Source organism: Curcuma longa, chromosome 16 (assembly GCF_044706935.1).
Source record: "Curcuma longa cultivar G26 ecotype Majalengka, Jawa Barat chromosome 16, ITB_CL_G26_1.1, whole genome shotgun sequence".
In the NCBI taxonomy this organism is placed as follows: Eukaryota; Viridiplantae; Streptophyta; class Magnoliopsida; order Zingiberales; family Zingiberaceae; genus Curcuma; species Curcuma longa.
Genome location: NC_133876.1, coordinates 3,328,483 through 3,355,841, shown reverse-complemented (window position 1 = coordinate 3,355,841; position 27,359 = coordinate 3,328,483). Strand labels below are relative to the sequence as shown.

Sequence of the window (27,359 nt, the reverse complement as noted above, 5' to 3'; positions counted from 1 at the left end):
TTTGTCACAATTTTTTTGCCATCGAATATAACAAGTTCCAGAGCAACCAAGCAGTTGAATGTCATCATTGCTGTACCTTGGATTTCTCACTGTTGCCTTACAACACAATTGCAGGTATAATGACGATTAAAGCAAAGCCATCAGTAACCAAGAAAAAAGAGAAAAACCATACTCTCCTTTTGCAGCCTTAATGCTGATCCCAATGATTTCTTTTGGTTGCTTAGGAGACAAAATAAAAACTCTAGTAGTCAATATGTAGCAGATAGATGCATCACAAGTCATCCTCTCTCATATCTGTCCTCCTCCTCGCCTGTAATGTGAGGCGAGCATCCCTCTCTCTTTCAAATTCTCTAAGATCAGTTCTCTCTAAGAAAGAAACCTTGTCCAGATACTGATTTGAGCTCTTCTTGTAGGCATCTAGCTCCTCTTCCAAACCCTTGTTCTCATCCTTAAACTCATTCCAATCCTTTTTGGTTTTATCAAGGACACTGAGCTTAGGTTTTTTCTTTATCTGCTCTAGAACAGTGTCCAATGCGGTTGAAGGAGTGCTAGATGCTCTAGCCTTCTCAGATGCCTCCTTAGAGTCAGCACCAACTAATTTCTTAACCTCGATTTCCTCACCAGCAAAGTCACGGACCTCAGTTATCTAGTGGGAAAGAAGAGATACGTTATAAATCTCCTGACAGAAATATTAGGAAACCACTGTTTGCAGATACTCATATATTTATTTAATTATCACTTTCAATGGGAGCATAAAAAATCCTTTCAATGGTTATTAATTCTCTACATCTGTTTTCTATTTTAAGGATCAATTTCAACAAAGTTTTATGGAAATATGGAGACAATTTTGCACATAAAAGTCAACCAAGTGATTAAACATATAGTCAAAATAATTCCAACAACAAAATGCTTAAAACAATTAATAAAACATAAAATTAAATAAACAAGAAGGTCAGGAGGTGACAGGTGTGTCCTAAGGAGAAATTCAGCCATTGCATGAGTTTGATTCGGCCCTGCACCCCAAGATACAGAGTCATTCATCTACTGACAATGGAGTAAGATACCATGCAGCAGTCCCTAACACCCTTGAGCAACTCAAACAAAATAAGAATATAAATGTTTTTATGTCCTACAAGTTGATCTATCCCTGAGCTCTCTGCTATGCGGATAATAAAGGGTGAACGTTGTACAGAAACATTGCATGTGCAGTGTGTAGGGTGATTAATTCCCCTAATGGGCACAGTAGTATCACCTTCCTCTGTTAGCTATCAATTAAGTATAATTTATTTGCTTTAGTGTTAAATTAAGAAACATTGAATACCACATACAAAATAGGTATAGCCTCTTATGTCGCATGCTGTGACAATAGTTCCTCTTTGTGATTAGGTTTAGTCATTATATTGAAATGCGTCAACAATTTAACTCATAAGTATATATTTAACGTGGTGCATCAATGTGCAGGACAGTGTCAAAGTGGAAGATCAGAGATCAAGCAGGCACGTGGAGATCTTGGAGTGGTGAGCCATGAGGAGGTTACACTTGTAGATAGTTGTTGGTTATAAATATCTGTTAATTATCTGTTAAAAATCTATTATTTTTTTATAGATATTTTCTAGAATAGGCCCTATACTCTAACTATAAATAGGGCCTTATATGTTGCAATTGGAATAAGATTTCTTAAGTTATTTTAGTAACATGGTATCAGAGCCTTAGAAAATTAGGTTTTTTTTTTTTTTCTTTTACGCCTTCGCGCCGACTTTTCTCCCTAACTCGCGATTTCCTCTTTCGCGACTTTCTTCCCGGCTTCAAGCGCCGCTCCGAGTTCGCTTTCGCTCCGACTTTTCTCGCCGCTCGCTGCGCTCGCCTATCACCAGCGGAAAGCATCAAATCAAGCGGCTCCCTCTCGTCAAACTGTGGGCACCGTAATCGCTGCGATGTCTTCTCCGTCGCCTTCTTCCTTTGCTTGCCGCCGCCCTGCCATCGTCATGCTGCGTGAAGACCAACAATCCTCCGTCGCGTCTTCACCGCCCGTCGCGTGAAGAGGACCAGCAGTCGTCGCCCTGCCGCCCTCCCTGCTCAGTGCCGCCGCTCTCCCTGCACAGCACCAAGTTCGGTGTTTGAGAGTTACATATCTTTGGACTTCATTCTATCGTGATGGATATGGTGCTTGTCTCTGCAGAAGAATTTGCCAAGTTCTCTCAATATCAAGAATCACTTAAGTCTTCATCTTCCTCTATCATTGCTATTGCTGATTCAGGTAACCACAATACATGTCTTCTTTCCTCATCCTCTAAATGGGTCATTGATTCTGGTGCCACGGATCATATGACAGGTAATTCTAATCTCTTTTCTACTTTCACACACAAATCCAACACTCCGATTGTTACCTTAGCTGATGGGTCTTCATCTTGCGTTCGTGGGTCTGGCACTATCAATCCCACTCCTTTGCTTTCCTTATCCTCTGTCCTACATTTACCTAATTTATCCTTTAATTTGCTCTCTGTTAGTCAATTAACTCGCAATCTTAACTGTTGCATTACATTTTTTCCCGATCATTGTTTAGTTCAGGATCTTTTGACAAAGAAGATTATTGGTAAAGGACATGAAAATGGAGGTCTCTATATTCTTGATTCACCTTCCCCAAGATCTCTCGTTTGTTCAGGTGAAAATTCTCCTTTTGAGGCTCATTGTAGGTTAGGACATCCATCTCTTCTATCACTCAAGAAACTCTGTCCACAATATAGTAGCATATCTTCATTAAATTGTGAGTCATGTCAGTTTGCAAAACATCACCGTCTTAGTTCAAGTCCAAGGATAAATAAGCGTGCTATTAGTCCTTTTGAGTTAGTTCATTCTGATATTTGGGGTCCTTGTCCTATTATATCTAAACCTGGTTTTAGGTATTTTGTCACTTTTGTGGATGATTATTCTCGTGTAACTTGGTTATACTTAATGAAAAATCGTTCTGAGTTATTTTCTCTATTTTCTGCTTTTTGTGCTGAAATCAAAACTCAGTTCAATATGTCCATCCGTACTTTACGAAGTGACAATGCCAAAGAATATACATCCAGTATATTTCAATCTTATATGAGTCAGAATGGTATACTTCATGAAACCTCTTGTGTTGATACTCCATCCCAGAATGGTGTGGCTGAACGGAAGAATAGACATCTTCTTAAAACAGCACGAGCTCTTTTATTTCAAATGAATGTTCCTAAGTCTTTTTGGGCAGACGCGGTTTCTACTGCATGTTTTCTTATTAACCGTATGCCATCCTCTGTTCTTCATGGTGAGATTCCTTACAAAATTTTGTTTCCTAACAAGTCATTGTTTCCTATTAATCCTAGGATATTTGGTAGCACTTGTTTTGTTCGAGATGTTCGTCCACAAGTTACTAAATTAGACCCCAAATCTTTGAAATGTATTTTCCTTGGTTATCCTCGTCTTCAAAAGGGTTATAGGTGTTATTGTCCTAGTATTAATAAATATCTTGTTTCAATCGATGTTACTTTCATGGAAGATAAACCTTATTTTTCATCCTCACATATCCCGACTTCTCAAAAGGAAGATGATGATTTATTGGTATATTCTGTTACATCCTCTACACCTGTCTCAGAACCAGCTCTTGTCAAGCCTCCTATTATTGAAATATACTCTAGGCGTCGACCTCCTGATTCATGTCCTGCACCTACTACTTCGTCATCAGATCCAATTCCGAATGATGATCTTCCTATTGCATTACGAAAAGGTAAACGCCAGTGTACTTATCCTATCTCTTCGTTTGTGTCTAATAATGGCTTGTCATCCTCCTCCTGTTCTTTTATTGCTTCACTTGACTCTATTTCTATTCCTAAAACTATCCGTGAGGCCTTATCTCATCATGGTTGGAGAGATGCAATGATAGAGGAAATGAAAGCCTTGGATGAGAATGATACATGGGACTTGGTTGATTTACCTCCAGGAAAACAAGCTATTGGATGCAAATGGATATTTAATGTTAAAGTCAATCCAGATGGATCAGTTGCCAGACTAAAAGCTCGTCTTGTTGCTAAGGGTTATGCTCAAACATATGGTGTGGATTATTCTGATACTTTTTCTCCTGTTGCAAAATTGACATCTGTTCGGTTATTTATTTCTCTTGTTGCTACTCATCATTGGCCTTTACATCAACTTGATATCAAGAATGCTTTTCTTCATGGTAATCTTCAAGAGGAGGTGTATATGGAGCAACCTCCTGGTTTTGTTGCTCAGGGGGAGATAGGGCGAGTCTGTCGTCTTCGAAAGACTTTGTATGGTTTGAAACAAAGTCCTCGTGCTTGGTTTGGAAAATTTAGTCAGGTTATTGAAAAGTTTGGTATGAAGAAAAGCGAGTCTGATCATTCTGTGTTCTACAAGCAGTCAGGAGCTGGTATTATTCTGTTAGTTGTGTATGTGAATGATATTGTGATTACTGGTAGTGATACTACGGGAATTTCATCTCTCAAATCTTTCATTCTCACTCAATTTCATACAAAAGATTTAGGGGTGTTAAAGTATTTCTTAGGTGTTGAAGTAATGAGGAGTAAAAATGGTATATTTCTATCTCAGAGGAAATATGTTCTTGATTTATTAACTGAAACGGGAAAGTTAGGGGCAAAACCTTGTAGTACTCCAATGACTCAGAACGGGGATCTTACTGCAGATGGAGAATTATTTGAACATCCAGAGAGATATCGAAGATTAGTTGGAAAGTTGAATTATCTTACCTTGACTCGTCCAGATATTGCATATTCGGTTAGTGTTGTTAGTCAGTATATGTCATCTCCAACGGTTCATCATTGGGCAGCATTAGAGCAAATTTTACGTTACTTGAAGGGTGCACCTGGACGAGGTATTGTATATAAAAATCATGGGCACACTGATATTGAATGTTTCTCAGATGCAGATTGGGCAGGTTCAAAAATGGATAGGAGGTCTACTTCAGGTTATTGTATCTTTGTTGGAGGAAATTTAGTATCATGGAAAAGTAAAAAGCAAAAGGTTGTGTCGCGATCCAGTGCAGAATCAGAATACAGGGCTATGGCACAATCTGTGTGTGAAGTAATGTGGATATATCAATTGTTGACTGAAGTAGGACTTAAAATTTCAATACCAGCAAAACTATGGTGTGATAATCAAGCTGCTATTCATATTGCATCGAATCCCGTGTTCCATGAGAGGACTAAGCACATTGAAATTGATTGTCATTTTGTTCGTGAGAAAATTCAACAAGGTTTGATCACTACAGGATATGTAAAAACTGGAGAACAATTAGGGGACATCTTCACAAAAGCTTTAAATGGGATTCGAGTTGATTATCTTTGTAACAAGTTGGGCATGATTAACATTTATGCTCCAACTTGAGGGGGAGTGTTGGTTATAAATATCTGTTAATTATCTGTTAAAAATCTGTTATTTTTTTATAGATATTTTCTAGAATAGGCCCTATACTCTAACTATAAATAGGGTCTTATATGTTGCAATTGGAATAAGATTTCTTAAGTTATTTTAGTAACAATAGTCATTAAACTTCAAAGTGGCCTCAATGATTTTAGGTGTATGTATCGTACTGATTGATATTGTAGTTTTAGGTTTATTGTGAGCATAGATTGATTGCTGATAGAATTTAGCTTCTACATGTTAACTAAGAAAGCATCGTCAAGCCCTAAAGGGTGTTTAATATATTGTCTTAGGTTTGTGGTTTATCTTTAGTAGTTGGAGGGTCAAAAAAGATAAAGATGACCCTTAACTCACTGTTACCATTGAAACAGATTTTTTCTATATTTCAGTAGTGTGTTGACAAAGTTGCAACTTTCTAACTGACCGAGATTTGTATTTTGAAGTTTTTGCAATATTATTGTTGATTATCTCAAGAAAGTTAAAGTTGATCGAATACTTGACTGTGAAAAAAATCAAATGACTGAAAAAAAATCAAACGGGTTGAGGTTAACAAGACACTTGGCAATCAAAAATATACAATAGGTATTGCATTTAGAAAGTCCAACAGGTATTGGCACATAAGAAAGTCATATAAGCGTCGGCATTTGAGAAGTCCAACCGGTACTGACATTAATAAAAGTCCCATAGATGCTGATGGATGAGAAAATCCAATAGAAAGTTGACAGGCAGATAGAGAAATTCAATAGGTGTTGACAGTGAAAGTCTAGATTGGGCAAGGAGGACCTGATATCTAGTAGGTTAACGATAACAGACACGAAGTCTAAGTAGATCAACAAAGACCTGATACTTTGGAATGGAAGTCCTGACAATAAAGATTGTGAAGGACTAGATGTTAAGCAACTGACAAAAGTCAAATAGGTCAAGGAAAATCAACTGACCGAAGTCCAAATACGTCAAGAAGAAACAAATGTTTGGCAATAGTGAAGCTCGCAGGTCATACGTCATGCAAGATTGACATCCCAAAAGAGTGAATCTAGGAAAGTGAAGTCCTATAGACGAGAAGTCTCTAATCAAGGGAACCCACGGAAAATAGGTCTCCAAGTAAGGTTAAAGTCATAGTGAGTTATGGTTAATGTGCACTAGGCAGACGAGGAAGCCCCAAAGGTGTGAAGTCTCTTCGCATGGCATAGATCTAGAGTTTATAAGGCTAGAATACGATGGCAAACAACTAACGAACCTAAAACCAAAAAATTATGATTTAATCGAATATGAGATTACGACAAACAACATATGAATTAACGGTTGACTAATAAAGCACTCGACTAAGCACTTGATTCAGGCAGAAATAAGATGAACGAGTTTCTATTTGTTTTTTATTCATGTTTGCGAGATGAGTTGTAATTGAGTCATCAATGAAAGTTACACAACAATCGCCTCTCTCAATTCTCAGCTCAGGATGGAGTCGATACCTAGGGCAGAGAACAATTGGAGAGAAGGGGGCACAAGTGAGAGGAAACAAATTCTTCTATTGATTTACAAGAGGGAAGTAGGGCACGAGAATTGCTCGTCTGCTCACTTCCAATTACAAGAGGACTTTAAATAGAGAAAGAAAAGCCTTGAATAGAGAATGAAAAGATTAATCATCACATGTCGGGTGCTCATTGGGCCCCATCGTCACATGTGAAGATTCTATTCTTCTCCCCTAAGTCTTCCTTTCTTCTCTCCTAAGTAAGACACATGCAAGTGGCGGGACAGCGCCACTTACAAGAACTTTAACAAAACCGTGGGCTCAATACTATGAACGCCACTGGTTTTACAAAACCAGGAATCCAAGTGGACCCCTGTTGAATAGTATGGCACATGGACGGCCACCTTTGGGTGCTTTTAAGGCACACTGTTCGACACGACAAAAGAAAAAGAGGGCACTTACACATCGGCCCGACACACACATGTGGATGCGTTGGGAATCCGGGTCCACCACGCTCCATTATTGACTCTAGTGTACAACCTTTTGTCGGCTGGCTGTACGGAGTCGTCGCTGGTTCTTGCCTGACGGACCAGCAACTCTGTCACCAATCTTCACGGCATCTGTCGCAGCCGCTTTCTGTTTCTTGTATACAGGATTCCAACGGAAACACCGTCTCCTCAGCCTTGTCGATTTGTGATTGTCTCGGGCCGGACTTGCTTTCTGGGCCGCGATTGGATTTGCTGCAGGTGCCGAGATAGCATGAATAGTACGAGGCCTACTTCTGCTCGGTCACCTTTCTCCTCCCCTGGCGTCGCCCTACGCCGGAGCTGTTCATCTTCCTCCATCGTTGGTAAGCCGATAGCGCTCGTGGATAAGATGCAAAAGGCGGCAGTGGCACTAGGCTACCACTTCCCCCACCACCTTCCGAAAAATGGATGGGACATCCATTTAATTGTCGGGAACAGTCGGGATTAGTCGGCGGTTCGTCGTCCCATCTTGTAGTATAGACAGCCTGTCGACAACGTTGGCATGCTGTAGACTCATCGGCTGCTTCACAGGAGCAGGTCGTGGCTGTTTCCCATGAAGATTCTGACTCCTCAGTAGATGCAGCTTCCCATGAAGATGAAGATGTTCTAGAGGAAATCCTGCAAGAGTCAGTACTGTCAGTGGAACCAGAGCAAACTTTACCTGATTCATCGTTGGCCACTGATTTGCTGCCGTCGTCCGTTTCCCAGTCGGACGAGGTACGACTTTCTTCGGATATAGATCGCAGGGAAACTTCGTCTGATCCGGTAGATGAAGCATTCTGGCATGAACAGTCGGGCTGGGACTATGCTTCGTCAGATGAAGATGCCGCTTCATGTGCACAACAACCCCAGACTGGTTGCTGTGGAGACGAATCTTCATAACTTCCCTCATCGTAGTCTGGGTCGCTCCAGACCTCGATGGATGCTTGTTCGTTGTAGAAATCACTTGTCCCATGATTAAAAACATATGATTGTTCTTCACCATCTAAGTAGTAATAGTATGATCCTTCCATACCTTCTTGATGATCTCGGACAAAGGTTGAGCTGAACGGGCTTGTGCTTGATGTGGTTACCAACGTCAAAAACGGTGGCTACTTCATGACACAACGAGGCCTACTCTCGTAGCCTTCACCTCAGAGTCTCCTTGCTGCGCCTCTCGCGTCTTACGGCGAATATCTCTGATGTCCTTCGGTGAGTTCGGCGGTCAGTAGACTTCGCACACAAACGCCTTCGTCGCAAGCAACATGCAGCTCACACAGCGCCTTGCACAGCTCACACCTCCTCAAGACTCCTTTCAAGCTCTGATACCAAGTAAGGGATCGCCTCTCTCAGTTCTCAGCTCAGGATGGAGCCGATACCTAGGGCAGAGAACAATTGGAGAGAAGGGGGCACAAGTGAGAGGAAACAAATTCTTCTATTGATTTACAAGAGGGAAGTAGGGCACGAGAATTGCTCGTCTGCTCACTTCCAATTACAAGGGGACTTTAAATAGAGAAAGAAAAGCCTTGAATAGAGAATGAAAAGATTAATCATCACATGTCGGGTGCTCATTGGGCCCCATCGTCACATGTGAAGATTCTATTCTTCTCCCCTAAGTCTTCCTTTCTTCTCTCCTAAGTAAGACACATGCAAGTGGCGGGACAGCGCCACTTACAAGAACTTTAACAAAACCGTGGGCTCAATACTATGAACGCCACTGGTTTTACAAAACCAGGAATCCAAGTGGACCCCTGTTGAACAGTATGGCACATGGACGGCCACCTTTGGGTGCTTTTAAGACACACTGTTCGACAGGACAAAAGAAAAAGAGGGCACTTACACATCGGCCCGACACACACATGTGGATGCGCTGGGAATCCGGATCCACCACGCTCCATTATTGACTCTAGTGTACAACCTTTTGTCGGCTGGCTGTACGGAGCCGTCGCTGGTTCTTGCCTGACGGACCAGCAACTCCGTCACCAATCTTCACGGCATCTGTCGCAGTCGCTTTCCGTTTCTTGTATACAGGATTCCAACGGAAACGCCGTCTCCTCGGCCTTGTCGATTTGTGATTGTCTCGGGCCGGACTTGCTTTCTGGGCCGCGATTGGATTTGCTGCAGGTGCCGAGATAGCATGAACAGTACGAGGCCTACGGGCCTGCTTCTGCTCGGTCACCTTTCTCCTCCCCTGGCGTCGCCCTACGCCGGAGCTGTTCATTTTCCTCCATCGTTGGTAAGCCGATAGCGCTCGTGGATGAGATGCAAAAGGCGGCAGTGGCACTAGGCTACCACTTCCCCCACCACCTTCCGAAAAATGGATGGGACATCCATTTAATTGTCGAGAACAGTCGGCGGCGGTTCGTCGTCCCATCTTGTAGTATAGACAGCCTGTCGACAACGTTGGCATGCTGTAGACTCATCGGCTGCTTCACAGGAGCAGGTCGTGGTTGTTTCCCATGAAGATTCTGACTCCTCAGTAGATGCAGTTTCCCATGAAGATGAAGATGTTCTAGAGGAAATCCTGCAAGAGTCAGTACTGTCAGTGGAACCAGAGCAAACTTTACCTGATTCATCGCTGGCCACTGATTTGCTGCCGTCGTCCGTTTCCCAGTCGGACGAGGTACGACTTTCTTCGGATATAGATCGCGGGGAAACTTCGTCTGATCCGGTAGATGAAGCATTCTGGCATGAACAGTCGGGCTGGGACTGTGCTTCGTCAGATGAAGATGCCGCTTCATGTGCACAACAACCCCAGACTGGTTGCTGTGGAGACGAATCTTCATAACTTCCCTCATCGTAGTCTGGGTCGCTCCAAACCTCGATGGATGCTTGTTCGTTGTAGAAATCACTTGTCCCATGATTAAAAACATATGATTGTTCTTCACCATCCGAGTAGTAATAGTATGATCCTTCCATACCTTCTTGATGATCTCGGACAAAGGTTGAGCTGAACGGGCTTGTGCTTAATGTGGTTACCAACGTCAAAAACGGTGGCTACTTCCTGACACAACGAGGCCTACTCTCGTAGCCTTCACCTCAGAGTCTCCTTGCTGCGCCTCTCGCGTCTTACGGCGAATATCTCTGATGTCCTTCGGCGAGTTCGGCGGTCAGTAGACTTCGCACACAAACGCCTTCGTCGCAAGCAACATGCAGCTCACACAGCGCCTTGCACAGCTCACACCTCCTCAAGACTCCTTTCAAGCTCTGATACCAAGTAAGGGATCGCCTCTCTCAGTTCTCAGCTCAGGATGGAGCCGATACCTAGGGCAGAGAACAATTGGAGAGAAGGGGGCACAAGTGAGAGGAAACAAATTCTTCTATTGATTTACAAGAGGGAAGTAGGGCACGAGAATGGCTCGTCTGCTCACTTCCAATTACAAGGGGACTTTAAATAGAGAAAGAAAAGCCTTGAATAGAGAATGAAAAGATTAATCATCACATGCCGGGTGCTCATTGGGCCCCATCGTCACATGTGAAGATTCTATTCTTCTCCCCTAAGTCTTCCTTTCTTCTCTCCTAAGTAAGACACATGCAAGTGGCGGGACAGCGCCACTTACAAGAACTTTAACAAAACCGTGGGCTCAATACTATGAACGCCACTGGTTTTACAAAACCAGGAATCCAAGTGGACCCCTGTTGAACAGTATGGCACATGGACGGCCACCTTTGGGTGCTTTTAAGGCACACTGTTCGACACGACAAAAGAAAAAGAGGGCACTTACACATCGGCCCGACACACACATGTGGATGCGTTGGGAATCCGGGTCCACCACGCTCCATTATTGACTCTAGTGTACAACCTTTTGTCGGCTGACTGTACGGAGCCGTCGCTGGTTCTTGCCTGACGGACCAGCAACTCCGTCACCAATCTTCACGGCATCTGTCGCAGCCGCTTTCCGTTTCTTGTATACAGGATTCCAACGGAAACGCCGTCTCCTCGGCCTTGTCGATTTGTGATTGTCTCGGGCCGGACTTGCTTTCTGGGCCGCGATTGGATTTGCTGCAGGTGCCGAGATAGCATGAACAGTACGAGGCCTACGGGCCTGCTTCTGCTCGGTCACCTTTCTCCTCCCCTGGCGTCGCCCTACGCCGGAGCTGTTCATCTTCCTCCATCGTTGGTAAGCCGATAGCGCTCGTGGATGAGATGCAAAAGGCGGCAGTGGCACTAGGCTACCACTTCCCCCACCACCTTCCGAAAAATGGATGGGACATCCATTTAATTGCCGGGAACAGTCGGGATTAGTCGGCGGTTCGTCGTCCCATCTTGTAGTATAGACAGCCTGTCGGTTGTCCCATCAGGCTGTCTATACTACAAGATGGGACGACGAACCGCCGACTAATCCCGACTGTTCCCGGCAATTAAATGGATGTCCCATCCATTTTTCGGAAGGTGGTGGGGGAAGTGGTAGCCTAGTGCCACTGCCGCCTTTTGCATCTCATCCACGAGCGCTATCGGCTTACCAACGATGGAGGAAGATGAACAGCTCCGGCGTAGGGCGACGCCAGGGGAGGAGAAAGGTGACCGAGCAGAAGCAGGCCCGTAGGCCTCGTACTGTTCATGCTATCTCGGCACCTGCAGCAAATCCAATCGCGGCCCAGAAAGCAAGTCCGGCCCGAGACAATCACAAATCGACAAGGCCGAGGAGACGGCGTTTCCGTTGGAATCCTGTATACAAGAAACGGAAAGCGGCTGCGACAGATGCCGTGAAGATTGGTGACGGAGTTGCTGGTCCGTCAGGCAAGAACCAGCGACGGCTCCGTACAGCCAGCCGACAAAAGGTTGTACACTAGAGTCAATAATGGAGCGTGGTGGACCCGGATTCCCAGCGCATCCACATGTGTGTGTCGGGCCGATGTGTAAGTGCCCTCTTTTTCTTTTGTCGTGTCGAACAGTGTGCCTTAAAAGCACCCAAAGGTGGCCGTCCATGTGCCATACTGTTCAACAGGGGTCCACTTGGATTCCTGGTTTTGTAAAACCAGTGGCGTTCATAGTATTGAGCCCACGGTTTTGTTAAAGTTCTTGTAAGTGGCGTTGTCCCGCCACTTGCATGTGTCTTACTTAGGAGAGAAGAAAGGAAGACTCAGGGGAGAAGAATAGAATCTTCACATGTGACGATGGGGCCCAATGAGCACCCGGCATGTGATGATTAATCTTTTCATTCTCTATTCAAGACTTTTCTTTCTCTATTTAAAGTCCCCTTGTAATTGGAAGTGAGCAGACGAGCAATTCTCGTGCCCTACTTCCCTCTTGTAAATCAATAGAAGAATTTGTTTCCTCTCACTTGTGCCCCCTTCTCTCCAATTGTTCTCTGCCCTAGGTATCGGCTCCATCCTGAGCTGAGAACTGAGAGAGGCGATCCCTTACTACTTAACTAGTCACATCAATCGACAGTCGACGATATAGGAGCAATCGACTGACACACGGACCAACAACCTTATAAAAGAACTTCAAACGAGTCATTCAAGGGTGCTCAAGTAGTGCTTCATGAGAACTTCTACAAGGACTATAAGGACCCAACTAAGATTTTCGTGCTCATCCAAGCGATCAAGAAGTAACAACGAGAAAATATTTGCATTGTATTTTTGTTCTCATTTGTATTTGGTTATGGTTATTGTAACTTGAATAGATTTGTAAGAGATTTCTCCACGTCTACAAAAGATTTCCGAGGAGAAAAGTAGAGGATTCTGGCTAAAGGATCATAAACCGTGTAGTAGGAATAAGATTTTGAACCACGTAAATGATTTGTGTTTGCATTCATGTTTTGACTTATTTGTTTTGTATTTCGTTGTGCTAACTCAAATTGTAGATGAAAGTGAATTAACTACGAAAGCATCCATTCATCCTCCCCCTTAGCCACTACCTATGATCCTACACAAGGGTCATATTTTGGTAATTTGATCCATATTCGCTTAAAGTTGGTTGGTAAAAGTATCTGGATAGAGCTTATAAGATACGCTTTAAGGTTTTTTCCAGTAGTTTCTTTCGCATCTAATTTGCACATAACAACTTTCTTGATTATCCTCATTTAATCCCGAGTGGCAAAGGAATACTAAAAAGGCTTTAGAAGCTTGGATGAGGTTTCATCCGTGGAGTTGAATCTCTCCTAGTACCATTTTTCTCACCTAGGATTAAATCGTTATCTTCTAGAGTAAATTAGTGTATTTGAGAGACTTTTTGCTTCTAGAGGGCATCTAGAATTTTTTTCACTATCTTATATTATAATCATTAGAAGGCAAGGCTTAGCGCAACGGTAAAGTTGCTGACGTGTAACCTAGAGATTACGGGTTTGAGTCTCGCAAACAGCCTCTTGCAAAGCAAGGTAAGACTGCGTACAATAGATCCTTCTTTGAGACCCCACATTGACGAGAACTTCGTGCACCAGACTATCTTTTATATATATATATATATATATATATATATATATATTGTAATCATTAACTAGGACTCTAGAAATGATGGAATCTCACTCAACTTATAGCACAATATGTGGTCTTCTTTGGTTGAGGTATTCATCTTGAGGGTTTTTTTTTATCTAGGAAGAATCTAGATCAAATATTATGTTGACTAATGTTAATTCTTACATCATCTAATCAAAATCTTATCATTGCGAGGATTTTACCAGCATATCATTAATTCTTGTAGCGTTGTAGGTTTGTCTTATTGCCTCATTTAAAGAAATGGTTTAGTGAATTCATTCAGAGTAAACATAGAATTGCATCATAAGCTGCGGAGTTGGCCTGGTATCTGAACCATGTTATACTCTCTTGGTAGCGTCATTTGCAGCATCTGTTTATTTTTTTCCCCACAACATATTTATCACTTTAATCATTACACATACAATTCTTATTGAACCATGTTATACTCTGTTATTAGCATCATGTGCATTAATTTTTTATTTATTTCTACTACATATTTATCACTTTGATCATCAGACACATGCATTTGTTATTCAACAATTACATTTTTGTAAATTACAAGGATAATAAATCAGGTATCCATTTCACTCCTCACCCCTCACCCCAGTCAACCCATCACATTCCAACATTGAATATCAAAGTAGTTGCTTAAGGACTTGAATTCACAGTCAAAGTGCAATGTTGGGTTATCGAGAGATTATGTTCATCAACCCACTTTTGATAGAGATTTCACTTTTTAGAAAACATAGAAGACCTACTGCCAGATATATTTCAATATGGTGGTAGCAAATAAAAAGAGCTACAAACCACCAACAGACAAATTTAGACCATATTAAGATAAAGAAATGGGCGAAGAAGCAAAAGGGTTGATGACCAATGGAAAAGCAAGTTATGAATCAATATATGACCTTCCAAAAGAGAGGTTGAATAAAGTAAGGAAATATTATAGTGCCAAGGATTTTTTGGGATAAGATTATTAATGTACATGAAAAGGCACATGTGAGTCAATGTTAATCAAGCGAAATCTCTTAAGCACGCAACTTAATACATCCAAGATGAAGAATGATGAGACTGTAAGTCAAATATATTAAGACTGAAGCAGTTAGTCAAATGCGCTAATGTCTATTAAAGTGGAGGTCACTGACTGTGACATGTTAGGAATGCAATTAATGGATTTTCAAGAAGCTTATTTAATGTCTAAGATTAGGAGCAAGAACATTGGAGCAAATGTTTAAAAATATGGAGCTTCGTGAGGCCAAGCCCATTGAAGAAAGGTCAAACAAGAAAAAGGGGATTGCATTTATTGCTAACGTAGACAAATCATCTTCATTGGATGCTAGTGTGTTAGAACAATTAGTTTTGATATATGGCAAAGGATTAACTTAGATCATGTATTTGCCAAATTGTAACAAATGTGCAAGTGCATATCACACAATGGTAAGAAATCTCGACAAATTAAGATTGATCAAACACTTGACAATAAAAAGTTCCGATTTATAAGTTTGTTTAGATGTTTGGTAAGAGAAAATTCTGACAGATCAAAATTAATCGGATGCTTGACAAGAAGAAACCCCAACAAGTCAAGGTTGATCAAATATATAATAGAAAAGGAAGATCTCAACAAGAGTCCTAGAGAAGGCTATTCTCCGGACTTGATTGATTTCTTTTGTGCAATGATGAATGTGAGTGCACATGTAACTTAGGGCAATCAAAGGCTAGATTAGGCTTGGATCAAAGTCTTAGAAGTGGCTTAGTCGATGCTCCAATGAACTAAAACTTATTTTGCAATCGATTAATAGTAGACATACCCAGTTGACTCACGATCAATGGAATAGAAGCTCACTCTTTACCCCTATCTTTGTGCCATTAGACTGAGCAGTCAACTAATAATCGCCAGCAACCAATCGACTAATAGCCGCCAGCGACCGATCAACTAATGCTAAGGAGAAATCAATTGATCTATGACATAATAGAAATTTCTAGAGGCAACTTGAAGGATTAGGTGAAGGCTATAAATAGATGACATGTTGGCTATAAAATGCACATCAATTCACAGCAAAGATACTTTGCTAAATTGCTTACTCTCCAAGCTCTCTCTTTTGTAATTCTTTTACTTTCGTGTACAAAGTTCCAGAGTGAAAGCTCTCTTAAGTAAGTCTTCTCATTTAGAATTTTATCTTTTAAGGTCAGTTAAGCAAAGGGCCACCCGATGCATGAAACTTCTACTAATGTGAGTCCCGAGGAAGGGTGAGACCACATTGGGTCTATTATACACAGCTTTACCTTATATTGCAAGAGGATATTTTCACGACACAAGAGGGTATCTAGAAGCGTTTCATTAAATTGTATTGTAATTGTCGACTCAATGAAATCTAGCAACAATGGTAGCTTACCCAAGATGACCTTAGTAAATTAGAGTAAGTCAAGCACAATTAGTGGTGTTCCTGGGTGGAGAGTATTCATTCCAAGGGTTTTTTAATCAAGGGTGAATCTCGATATAGGCTTATCTTGACTAGTGTTAACTCTAGTTTAAGCATTAGGAAGCTCATTGTTGTGAGTATTCTAGACACATAACTCATTCTTATATAGGCTTACCCATTGGCTCACTTAAAGGGATAGTTTAGTCAATTCATTTGGGTGTGACACATCAAATGTGTCATAGGTCGTATTGTTAAATACCGAATTTCCATTTAATTTTCCTACATTTTAAATTTTATATATTGATTTATTTACTTATTTTATTTTTACTACTATTAAAATTATTATAATTAGGACAATAAATTGAATCAGATGTAAATTTGATTTGGGCGTTAAGCTAAAGTAGAAATGAGTTCGGATAAGTAGACATGGTGATTAGGGTCATGTAGGTTCAAACTAAAGTTAATCTAGATTTGTTTTGACCAATTTATGGCCGAACCAAATTTTTAAGTTGGGATAACCTTATTCAATCTGATTGAGCGACTAGGAATTTTTCTGAGTAATATTCTTTCTTCTCTCTCATTTCTTCCACATTCTCACTCCCTCAAGCACGATTGCAAATTCACAGCAAACCCTCACATCTGCAATGAGTGGCACCACCTACCTCTCCTCTTCCACTTCCTCTTCACAACAAACCCTCACATCTGCAAGGAGCAACACCGCCTACCTCTCCTCTTCCTCTTCCTCTTCCTCTTCCTCTTCCTTTCCTTCCCCCTTCCCTTTCCTTATCTTCTTTTTCCTCCTCTTGCAACAACAACCTCTCCTCTTCCAACAGCTGCTCCCTGCTTAGCAGCCAAACGCTCCACCTTTCGCCTCTCACACACACAGATTTCTCTTCTCCATCTCATTCCCAACTGATCACCACCATGGCTGCTCCTCACCTCACACGACAGAAGCCATTCGCCAGACTAGTGTTATCTCTTCTCACCTCACCATCTAACATAGACATGAGTTTTCTCTTCTCCATCCAATCACAGTGCTAAGTTCAGGCTGCCTCTCTGATAAATACAGCTATCTTTTGTGCGTTGTTTCCTTGTCCATGCTTAAATATTCATGAAAATTGAAAATATATGTGATGCACACAAATAATTATCAATCCTAAACATACCCACTACAGCAGTAGAACGCAAGTAATAAGAAATATAAAATACAGAAATTAGCATGCAGAAAATGAAGTAGCTCATCACATATATAGTAATCAGATGGATGAAGAACCAAAAGTATGTCATCAGTAGTGTAACTACACTAAAGAAGTGGTCATTATAAAATTTAACCGCCACAAAGTTATTCCTCAAACTTCATTTCTTCATTTCTATATAAGCACAAGTGTTGTTTGCTGTCTTGTATAGATAGACTAAAGATGGAGTTAAATGCAGTGATCTTTCAAAAATAAGTCTAGGTGGCCGCCTAGGCAGACTCTAGCAGAGTCCACTTTGCCTATGTGAAAAGAAGACCTTGTCATGCAGTCATTTTTAAAGGCAGGCCAGGCAGCCCACCTGGAAGGTGTCAATGAAATTTAAATAAAAAAACTCACCTCCACCTTACAGGTTAATTCTAATCAATTTCCTCTGCTGTGATCCCCACTCCTATCCTCGCATTCGCCTCTGCACCATTCTTCACATTCACCTCCACTGCTGCTTTTAACCAACGCTGCATCGTCCTAACCCCAGCAAAACAATTCTAGCTATCTTCCTCCCCATCTTATTCTCCACGCTCCACAAATCCTCCACAAAACCCGACACCACCTCCTTAACAACCATCTTCCTCCCTCTCCATCCAATTCTCCATACTACTCCACAGCACTTGCTCCCACCCAACACCACAATAGCTCGGCTCCACCCTCTATGTGGAATCTAAGTCCTGACCTGCCACCACTCCTGGCAAAATCTTCCAGCCATCTTTCTCAAATTATTCTCTACTATCCACACTCTATAGCACCCGCTCCCAGTCCAACATCTCACAGACCACAGCAGCTACTCCCACCACGACCCAATGGCCCATCACAGTTAATTTCCAGCCAAATATCCAGCCACAGTGGCTCAATATTATTCCCCCACTATCCCCTTCTATATATATTTTCTCTATTCTCTTGATTTTTTTTCTTCTCTAGAGGCTTTACTATTGAATATATGTCTTGGGATTTAGGAATAGGATTATACGAACAAAAAATGGTGATGCTTGAGATCATGATGATCATATACTGAGATGAATAGTGTTTAGAGGATTTGATCAAATATTGTGACACTATAGTTTGGAATTTCAGCTTTTAGGATTTGATGAGTATATGACACGGTTAATAATCTCAAGCCATGTGCAGATGAACAGGGGTAAATTCTCACATAGAGAAGAAAAGTAAAAATTTCAATTAATTCAATATTAAACTACAAGACTCTGAACTCCTTGTGTAGATTTGATTCAATAACAAATATGAAAATAAATATGCTAAGTAAGAAAAAATGATAAGTTAGTAGGGATTATAATTAATTCTCTATTTATTGCCTATACAGAAAATACTAATTACCAAATAGCAAACAAATCAGATCTCTAATTATTGCAATCACTTTATTCTTTGTTTCCTTTTATTGCTGAAGTGCTAATTTGGAATTATCTTCAATTTATTTTTCTTCAAGTATTGTCATTATGATCATTATTTCCTTCTCTACATTATTCTCCTCGATCAAAAAAAACTCGACTCTATCGAGTGGGGACATGGAGCTTAGAAATCAAGTTCGTCGACGCCGCACATTGGCACGAGATTGTGGCATCTCTCTGACTGAATCGGATGGTTGTTGCTACATTTCTTCTAGAAGCTCAGGAGAGACCTCTCTGAGCTCATCTTAAATGACCCAAGTATCATTGATTTCCGAAAGTCCTTTCCAACGAACTAAATATTCATGAGTACTTCCGTCCGGAAATATCACTACTTGATAATCCAAGACACTCTCAATCCAATGAGAAGGTTGTGTCACAGATGGAAGCGTGAGAACCAACACCATTGGTACACAACCTGTAGGTAAATCAATAGACAAAGACGAAGGTTCAAATGTCCCTCGATATGGAACTAAGTCATCAATATTAAAAATTAGATTAATGTTAAATCAAATGACAAGTTAACAACATATGCATTAATTCTATTCTCACAATTCGAAGTGGGCTAGAGGAGCGAGCATGAAGTTTTCTGAAGGAGTTTTTGGAAAAACATTTTGGGCGAATGCGGGCAAGCACATCATCACCTACATTGTACTCCTTAAATTTATAATGTGCATCAATTTGTATTTTATAGTCTTATTACTCAATGTGATTTTTCTCCCGACATCGGCATGAATCTCCCTAATGCACTCATTAAAATTCTCAACTAACTCAGGAGAATGAAAGTAGTAGGTAAAGGAATCAAATCAACAGGTTGACAAGCTTTCGCCTCATACACGATTTTAAATAGACTACGACCAGTATATTGGTTTATTGAATTGTTGTAAGCAAATTCGACAAGCAACAAGATTGAATCTTAAATACTCAATTTTTCACTCACTAAACATCTTAATAAATTTCTTAGACTGTGATTGACAACCTCAGTCTAGTCATCCGTCTACGAATGAAAGACAAGAAAAAATTTAAGTTGTGTCCCAAATAATTTCTATAGTGTTTTCCAAAAATTTCACATCTCTATCTAACACTACAGATGTAGATAACCTGTGCAAATGAACGATCTCCCTAAAGAATAATTTAGCTATTTGTGATGCATTGTTTATTTTATTGCATAGAATAAAATGTGCCATTTGTGAAATCGATCTACTACTACTAAGATCGAATCGTGATTTTGATTAGTCCAAGGCAATCCTAAAACAAAACCCATGCTAACATCAATTTCAAGGTTCATGGAGTATAGGTAATGAGGTGTACAATCTTGCATTTTGTTTAGATGTCTTTGTCGTTTGGCATGTACAACATTATGACATGATCCATGCAACATCTCAACGCAATGAAGACCAATAAAATCAATCTAACACAAGGGCAATAGTCTTGTCTTTTTCAAAATGCCCATCTAAACCACTTGTATGAAGTTCCTAAATAAGAAAATTCCTAAGCGAAGTCCTAGGAATGCATAAGCCTGTACTCTAAAATAGGTAACCGACTCGAATCACAAAACTTACCAAATCATGACGGTTCCCATTTTGAACGTCTTGAAAAATTGTCCCGAAGTTAGGACAAGTAGCATATTCATATTTGAGTCGATCGAATCCTCCTACAGTCATATTCGTGGCGTGTAATGTGGAAACAACATGACTTAGTGCATCAACTAGTCTGTTGTCTACACCAAAATGATGTTTTAGAACAAAAGTATACTCGTGCAAGAACTCAACCCACCTAGCATGTTTAGAACTTACTTTCTTTTGTGAGTGAGAATGAATTCATAGGGCAATAAGTAGCAGCGCCAATGTCTTAGGATTTGAATAATAGCATAAAACTTGTCATAGATGGAATAATATTGTTGAGTCTCGTTGAATTTTTCACTAAAAAATGCAATTAGGTGACCTTAGCTCCATGTGCCCCCATACCTACTCTTGACGGCATCGTAAGACACCTTAAATGGTTTTGATAGATCAGGATATCTAAGAATAAGAGCCATAGTCATTCTTTCTTTTATCTCCCTAAAACAACTTAGGCGGATTTGGTCATTCCCCTTTTTTAAGGCAATTTGTTATGGGGACATGATGGTACTAAAGTCCTTAACAAAATGACAATAAAAGGTTGCAAAACCATGAAAATTTCGAGCCTCTAAAATGGTAGACGGCTCAGACCATTGCTAGATTACCCTAATCTTTTTTGGATCTATGAAAATGTCTTCTGCAAAAATAATAAACCCAAGGAAAAGAACTTGTGGTTGTAGGAAGGAGCATTTCTTTAGATTGACAAACAATCTTTCCTTTCTAAGAGTCTCTAGGACGAAGTGGATGTGCTTCAAGTGGTCATCACATGTCACACTATAGATCAAAATGTCATCAAAATACACTACAAGAAATTTTCTTATAAAAGGTTTTAAGACTTGGTTCATCAACCTCATGAAAATACTACGAGCATTTAAAAGTTCATAGGGCATGACTAACCTTGACACAATCCATCTTGGGTTTTAAAGGTAGTTTTTCATTCATCACCAACCGTAATTCTAATTTGGTAATATCCACTACGTAAGTTAATCTTAGAAAACCAACATGCTCCAGCCACCAAGTCATCAAATCTCAGTATAGAAAATCTATACTTAGTTGTGATCTTGTTAATGGCACGACTATCTATACACATTCTCCAAGAACATCCTTAGGAACCAACAAAGCGGGAATAGCACATGGACTCATACTTTCTCTAATAAAGTATGTCGCTAAGAGTCCTTCGACTTACCTATTCAGATCAACACACTCTAGAGGGTTCATATAATAGTGGGGCAAGTTGGGCAGTTGCGATCCTGAGACTATATCAATAGGGTGTTGGATCAAGCGCATAAGTGGGAGCTTATTGGGTAATTCTTCACTAGTTATATCCTGAAACTCATCTTAAATCTCTTTGGCTTGGGGGAAAGGAGTTTTGGTGAATCTCTAGTGTCAAGTGTGAGATTCTAAGTTACTAATGTTATCATGATTCCCAACTCTTTTCCTTCTTCAAATTGAGGTCGTGTAAGAGGGTGGAGCGATTATTTTGAAGATTGGGTCCGTTTAGTTGTTGGCTTAGATTTAGGCTTAGGTTCACTAAGCTTAGCCGAGTATAATCAAATATTTTAGCCATTATGCTAAAAAATGCAAGTGTTTTCCTATCCTAGTGGGTAACCAAGTGATCATAAAGCTAGGAATGATCAAGGATAATATGGGCAACACTCATAAAAAGAACGTCACACCATATTTTATCCTTATATAAACCCATCTCTATAGAAATCAAATACCTTTGTGTAATTGGAAGGGAAGTCTGATTTACCCATGCCACTTTATAGAGGCTCAAGCGTGGTTTAGGAATGGCTTGAATCTTAAAAATGACTTCTGTAGACACTACGTTCATACAACTCCCACTATCGATCATGATTTTACAAGACTTACGCCTGCATTTTGCATGTGTAAAAGATATTAGTGTGTTTCCACATGTCGTCAGGTGTGGACGTGGAAAGGATGCAACGTATATATTGAATCTTATGGCTTGTTCTCCGATTTGCTCATTTTCATGGTGCTCATCAAGAGGGTCCTTCATCACTATCTGGGGTCGGAAAGTATGCTACTTCATCGTCAAGATTGGATTCTTGTTCTAAGATTAAGACTCTACAGGGACACTTGGATGTCACATGAACCTCACCACGATAATTGAAGCATTGAATGTTAGTTGTTTTCTTTTTAAAAAGTTTGTGTATTCATCTCTACTCGTTGAATGACAAATCCAGGGCGGGTTGAAACAATAGGTTTGCTCGATTGTAGTGACATCTTATAAGTAGGAGTGCTACCAGTCAAAGGAGTTAGTGATCACAAGGTAGGGACTTTCACAAATTGCTCGGTCTCTTCAATCTTCTGACGAGCCTCTTCAATTGAGGTTAGGGCAAATAGTTTAACTTGTCTTTGAATTTCAAGTCTCAAACCATTAATGAAGTGGATTAGAATTTCCCTGGGTCTAATTTGGGGTTAACACCGCATTTGTAAGTTGTCAAATTTTCTCAAATATTCAATTACACTCATGTTTGATTGTTTTAAATTAATCCACATGGTGTATGGTTGGTTTCTAAATATGTCAGGATATATTTTTTATTTAGAAAATAAATTCTAAATTTTAGAATTTATTTTATCTCTACCCAGTGTGGGATTAGTTCTTCTCCATTTGTGGCATATTAATTTTGGATACTCTGCCAGTATTTCTTTGTTGAACCAATGAGTTGATTTTTACAAATCACACTCATTCAGTTTGGATCATATCGTACCAATCAAAGTAATCCTCAATCTCAGTGACCTAAATAAGGAATGTGTTTGGGTCTAGCCGGCCATCAAAATTGGGGTCGTATAATTTAACTCGATGAGTAGTATCTATTCCTGGTATAGGTTCACTTCTAACTCTAGATCAGATTTGGGTGTTTTGAAAGTGATCTTCCTCATCAATGACTAATTGATGGTCTTGGATGGTTGATGCCTAGATAATTGTTGAGCTAATCGTAGGGTTTCTCATCATAGCCAATGTAGAGGTTCAACAAGTAATGAGATTTATAAATTATGTGGCACAATAATTTTAAGGATACAAGTTAGAACTTAAAGCTAATGGAAAGACAAATAGGAAATTAGATAAATAAATGACTTGACATAGCGACAAAATAAGTAGGTAATCAAACAGAGATGATTGCAAAATATATAAAAATAAATATTACATGAGTTGAATAGATAATGCACAAAAATTAATTAATCTGCTAAATTCAAACAATCATTAGTTTTCAAGTGAAAACGATATTACCGAGTTAATGCGAGCCTCTTTATTAAAAATTTACAATGACAAAGTACGTGTACTTTGGAAAGGAGTTGTCGATCTCGCCCAAAGGAAAGGAAAAGTTGGTGAGAAAAGAGGCATAGAACCTAAGTAGACTTCGGCTCTAATACCAATTAATGTAACACAGCGGATGAATAAAACACGATCCTCACCAAGTAAGATAACCCTCCCACAGAGAAGAAAAGTGGAAATACAATTAATTCAAGATGATTAAATTACAAGACTCTAAACTCCTTTTATAGCTCAATAAGAAATATGAAAATAAATATGCTAAATAAGGGGAAAGGATAATTTAGTAGGAATTATAATTAATTCCTCATTTACTGCCTAAATAGAAAATAAGTGCTAATTTGGAATTATCTTTAATTTATTTTTCTTCAAGTGTTGCCTATTATGATGACTTATTTCCTTCTCTACATTATCATGTTAGTCGAAACAAGCAAAATTTTTCATTCTACCTATCGACCAGCATGCGATTCATGGTTCAGGGCTTCCACTCGCTAAAATAAAAACCTAGCTTCCTCCTTCGTGCTGAAACTAAAGCAATACCTCCTCCTCTAGACACACTAAAATCTCTACGTACACTCCTCCTACTTCTCTTCTTTCTCTTCCTCTAAGTTCTTCATCTTCTCCTTTCTCTTCCTCCAACACTAGCGCCCCCTTCTTACACACCTCTGAACTCATATTGCTTTTGTTCCTCTTCCTCCAACACTAGCACCCCTTTCTCCTCTTTTAGCACACCTTCAACACTGATACCAACACTAATGGCGATGTCTCAAGTGGTCAAAAGGACTATTTGTGAAGAAGATAAATAATCTAATATATGTCCAATTTAATGCAAGCTTGAAGAAATGCAAAAATGAGAAGAGATGAGCTCTGTTAGAGTCAAAAAAATGTCACTAGAAAATAGGTGAATGAAGATGTAAGAGGAAATAGTTCTTGGATCGAGCTTGACATGGGATATAATTGCAGAAGACTCAGGGCTAATGAGCTTTCTCAAGTAAGAAAAAACTTGAAACTAGTTGGTCCCTTTATAGAAGAAGAGATTAATTCTAAGGAAGAAAACTAGACTTGATTCTTACTCATCATTATTCACTTAGAGAAGACTAGACTTGATTCTTACTCATCATTATTCACTTGAGTGTATCACACTAGTAATCTTTTCTATATTTAGATATTGTAGTATGATGACATTAATTTGAATTCGCTAAGTGTTTTCTTGCAACGTAGATGTATCATTGAGAATTTTATGTTTAATTGTGATTTTTTTCTATTAATTGTATATATTTTGTGATTATGTGTTTAGTGGTTTTAGTATTTGTCCTTGTAATATGATATATACATAACCATATTTTAATAATATTTGAATGTAGGCCACCTAAGCCCCTGCCTAGGCTCACACCTACCACCTTGGCACTATGTTGTTAAGTGACCAGCTGCTGCCTGGAATTGCTTACTAATACCTTAAAATGCAGAATAGAGGAAATAAGCATACTTCAATTTTTCCCCTTCCAGCAATTGTAGAAAATGCAGCATCCTTGGCAGCCAAAAGAGCAGCTGCTGCAAGTTTCTTAGCTTCTTCCATTGATCCATTCAATGAGTTTTCTGGTCTCTTTCCTAGTGTGGATGTAGCAGCTGGTGCCTTTGCAGGTGCAATTCCAAGTTGGAACATCCAGCCCTATGAGATCCCAATAAAACAAGAGCCACTGGAAGTTAGGAAAAATTGGAATAAATTCACTTTGAGATTAGATGGCAAAGAAACATTAGCATCGTTACAGGAGTTGTTGTCTTTGTCTTTATCCTTCCAGTTGAATTGGGCTTATTCACTAAGGGTTTGAGGTCCTTGAGGGGCATCCCGCTGTTCATTTTCTTCCAAACTTCCTCAATGCGAGCTTTTCTATCTGAAATCAAAACCAAAATTTGTCGAGTCCTATACTTGTAAAAGAAGCACAACTTTATTGAACTAATATAACTAAATGACTCTGTGGTGCAGCACAAGTTAACAGAGGTATGAAGGGAAATAGGGAATAAGCACATATTGCATAACATGTAATCGTCGTTGTCATCAAGTCATGTTAGTTCTAAATGCTTCGGGTCAACTGAATGGATCTTATCTCTCCACTAAGCCTATGTAATGTTATTCATAACATTGAAATGTTCCAAATCATTTAATTACTTAACCTTATGTTTTCTTTGGTCTCTCAATGTCATCACGCCTTTAATTCTCACCAATTGCACTTGTTCTAGGATTCTAGCTATACCATTTATTAGTAGCATTTGAACGTGCATAACATCTTAATATATTTTCTATTATGTTATCATCTATTAGAGATGAATCTAATTACTCCCAAATAGTCGTATCACTGTTTCTGTGTTTTTGAGAAACTTCATATGCCTATCTAACAATTTTTAAAATGCTACACTAACTTATTTTGTTTTTTCCTCACTGCCCAACATCCTAAACTGTAAAGTATGACAGATTATATCATAGTCCTATAATTTTCACATCAGCAACGTAGTATAACTAAATACATATTTGTCACAGACTTTACCACTATCATCGTGTTGCTCCTGCAGACTGGGAGGTTCAGCCTGATTCTGAATAGCTTCGTCCAAAGTACATGTTCTGCTTCCTACAGTATTTACTTGATTAACATTAGATGCTCATGAGTTTTATAATAAGAGAAATAACTTTACCCATCTATCAGTAGTATGACAGAACAAACTTCAATAGCAGTCAGAAAGAAGAATTAAAGCACTTAAACAACATTGTCCAGGCAGTGTGCTGTATCAAGATTACAGGCTGAAATAACTGTGCCAGTTTGTCAAAACAGTAAAACAAGCTTATCACCATAACATAGCTGCACATTGAGAAAGTATAACAAACACAATTCAAGATTTTTCAAACAATGGAGGACCTAAATTATACAGTGAGGAAAGGATAAACACTACAAATGATGGAAACTACTTGTAAGTAATCATTATTACTATTTTTTCCTGAAGGAAGCTACTTGTAAGTTTTTCATAGTTTAAATCAGACCTTGTTCCACCTTAATTCAGCACATTAAAAAGTCAAGTCTGATCTTTAAATTTAAGCCCAAATTCTAGATAAAGTCAAGAAAGACGCCAAATTTGCCCACTTCATCAATCAGATTTATTTTCTGGCCATCCGACTGCTGGGATCAGAAAAGCATGATGTGAAGCAGGGGGAATAAGAGTACAAGAAGGGCATAACACTCACAAACTTTGGACCCGTATTCTTGAAAATTTATAGGTTGCCGTCAGGATGTTAAAAGAAATTGCAAATCTCCATGAACAAATCGAGATCCAAGTCTGGAAAGAAGAAATTTAAGCAACTATTGTTACAAGCCCGAAGGGGGAGTGAGCGCACCTGATTCGCCGGGAGATGCCATTACGAAGGGGTGAGAGAGCGAAGTCGAGAACGAGCAGTGAGGGTAAGGAAGAGCAAAGAGAGAGGAGGAAGCGGATCGAAGGACCGCGTGGCAGTGGTACGGTTCCGTCGCATAGGAGAAGAAATTGAGGGATTTGTAGTAACCGTCCAAGTCTCACAT

General features: G+C 39.7%; 1 protein-coding gene across 1 annotated transcript; it reads right to left on the bottom strand.

Annotated features, from left to right (window-relative positions):
• Positions 1-27,359, bottom strand: LOC141847853 (uncharacterized). The gene is given in 5 exon segments (XM_074735939.1): positions 1-646; positions 25,283-25,465; positions 25,564-25,688; positions 26,340-26,420; positions 27,179-27,359. Coding segments are annotated over 5 exon segments (945 nt in total). The 3' UTR covers positions 1-271.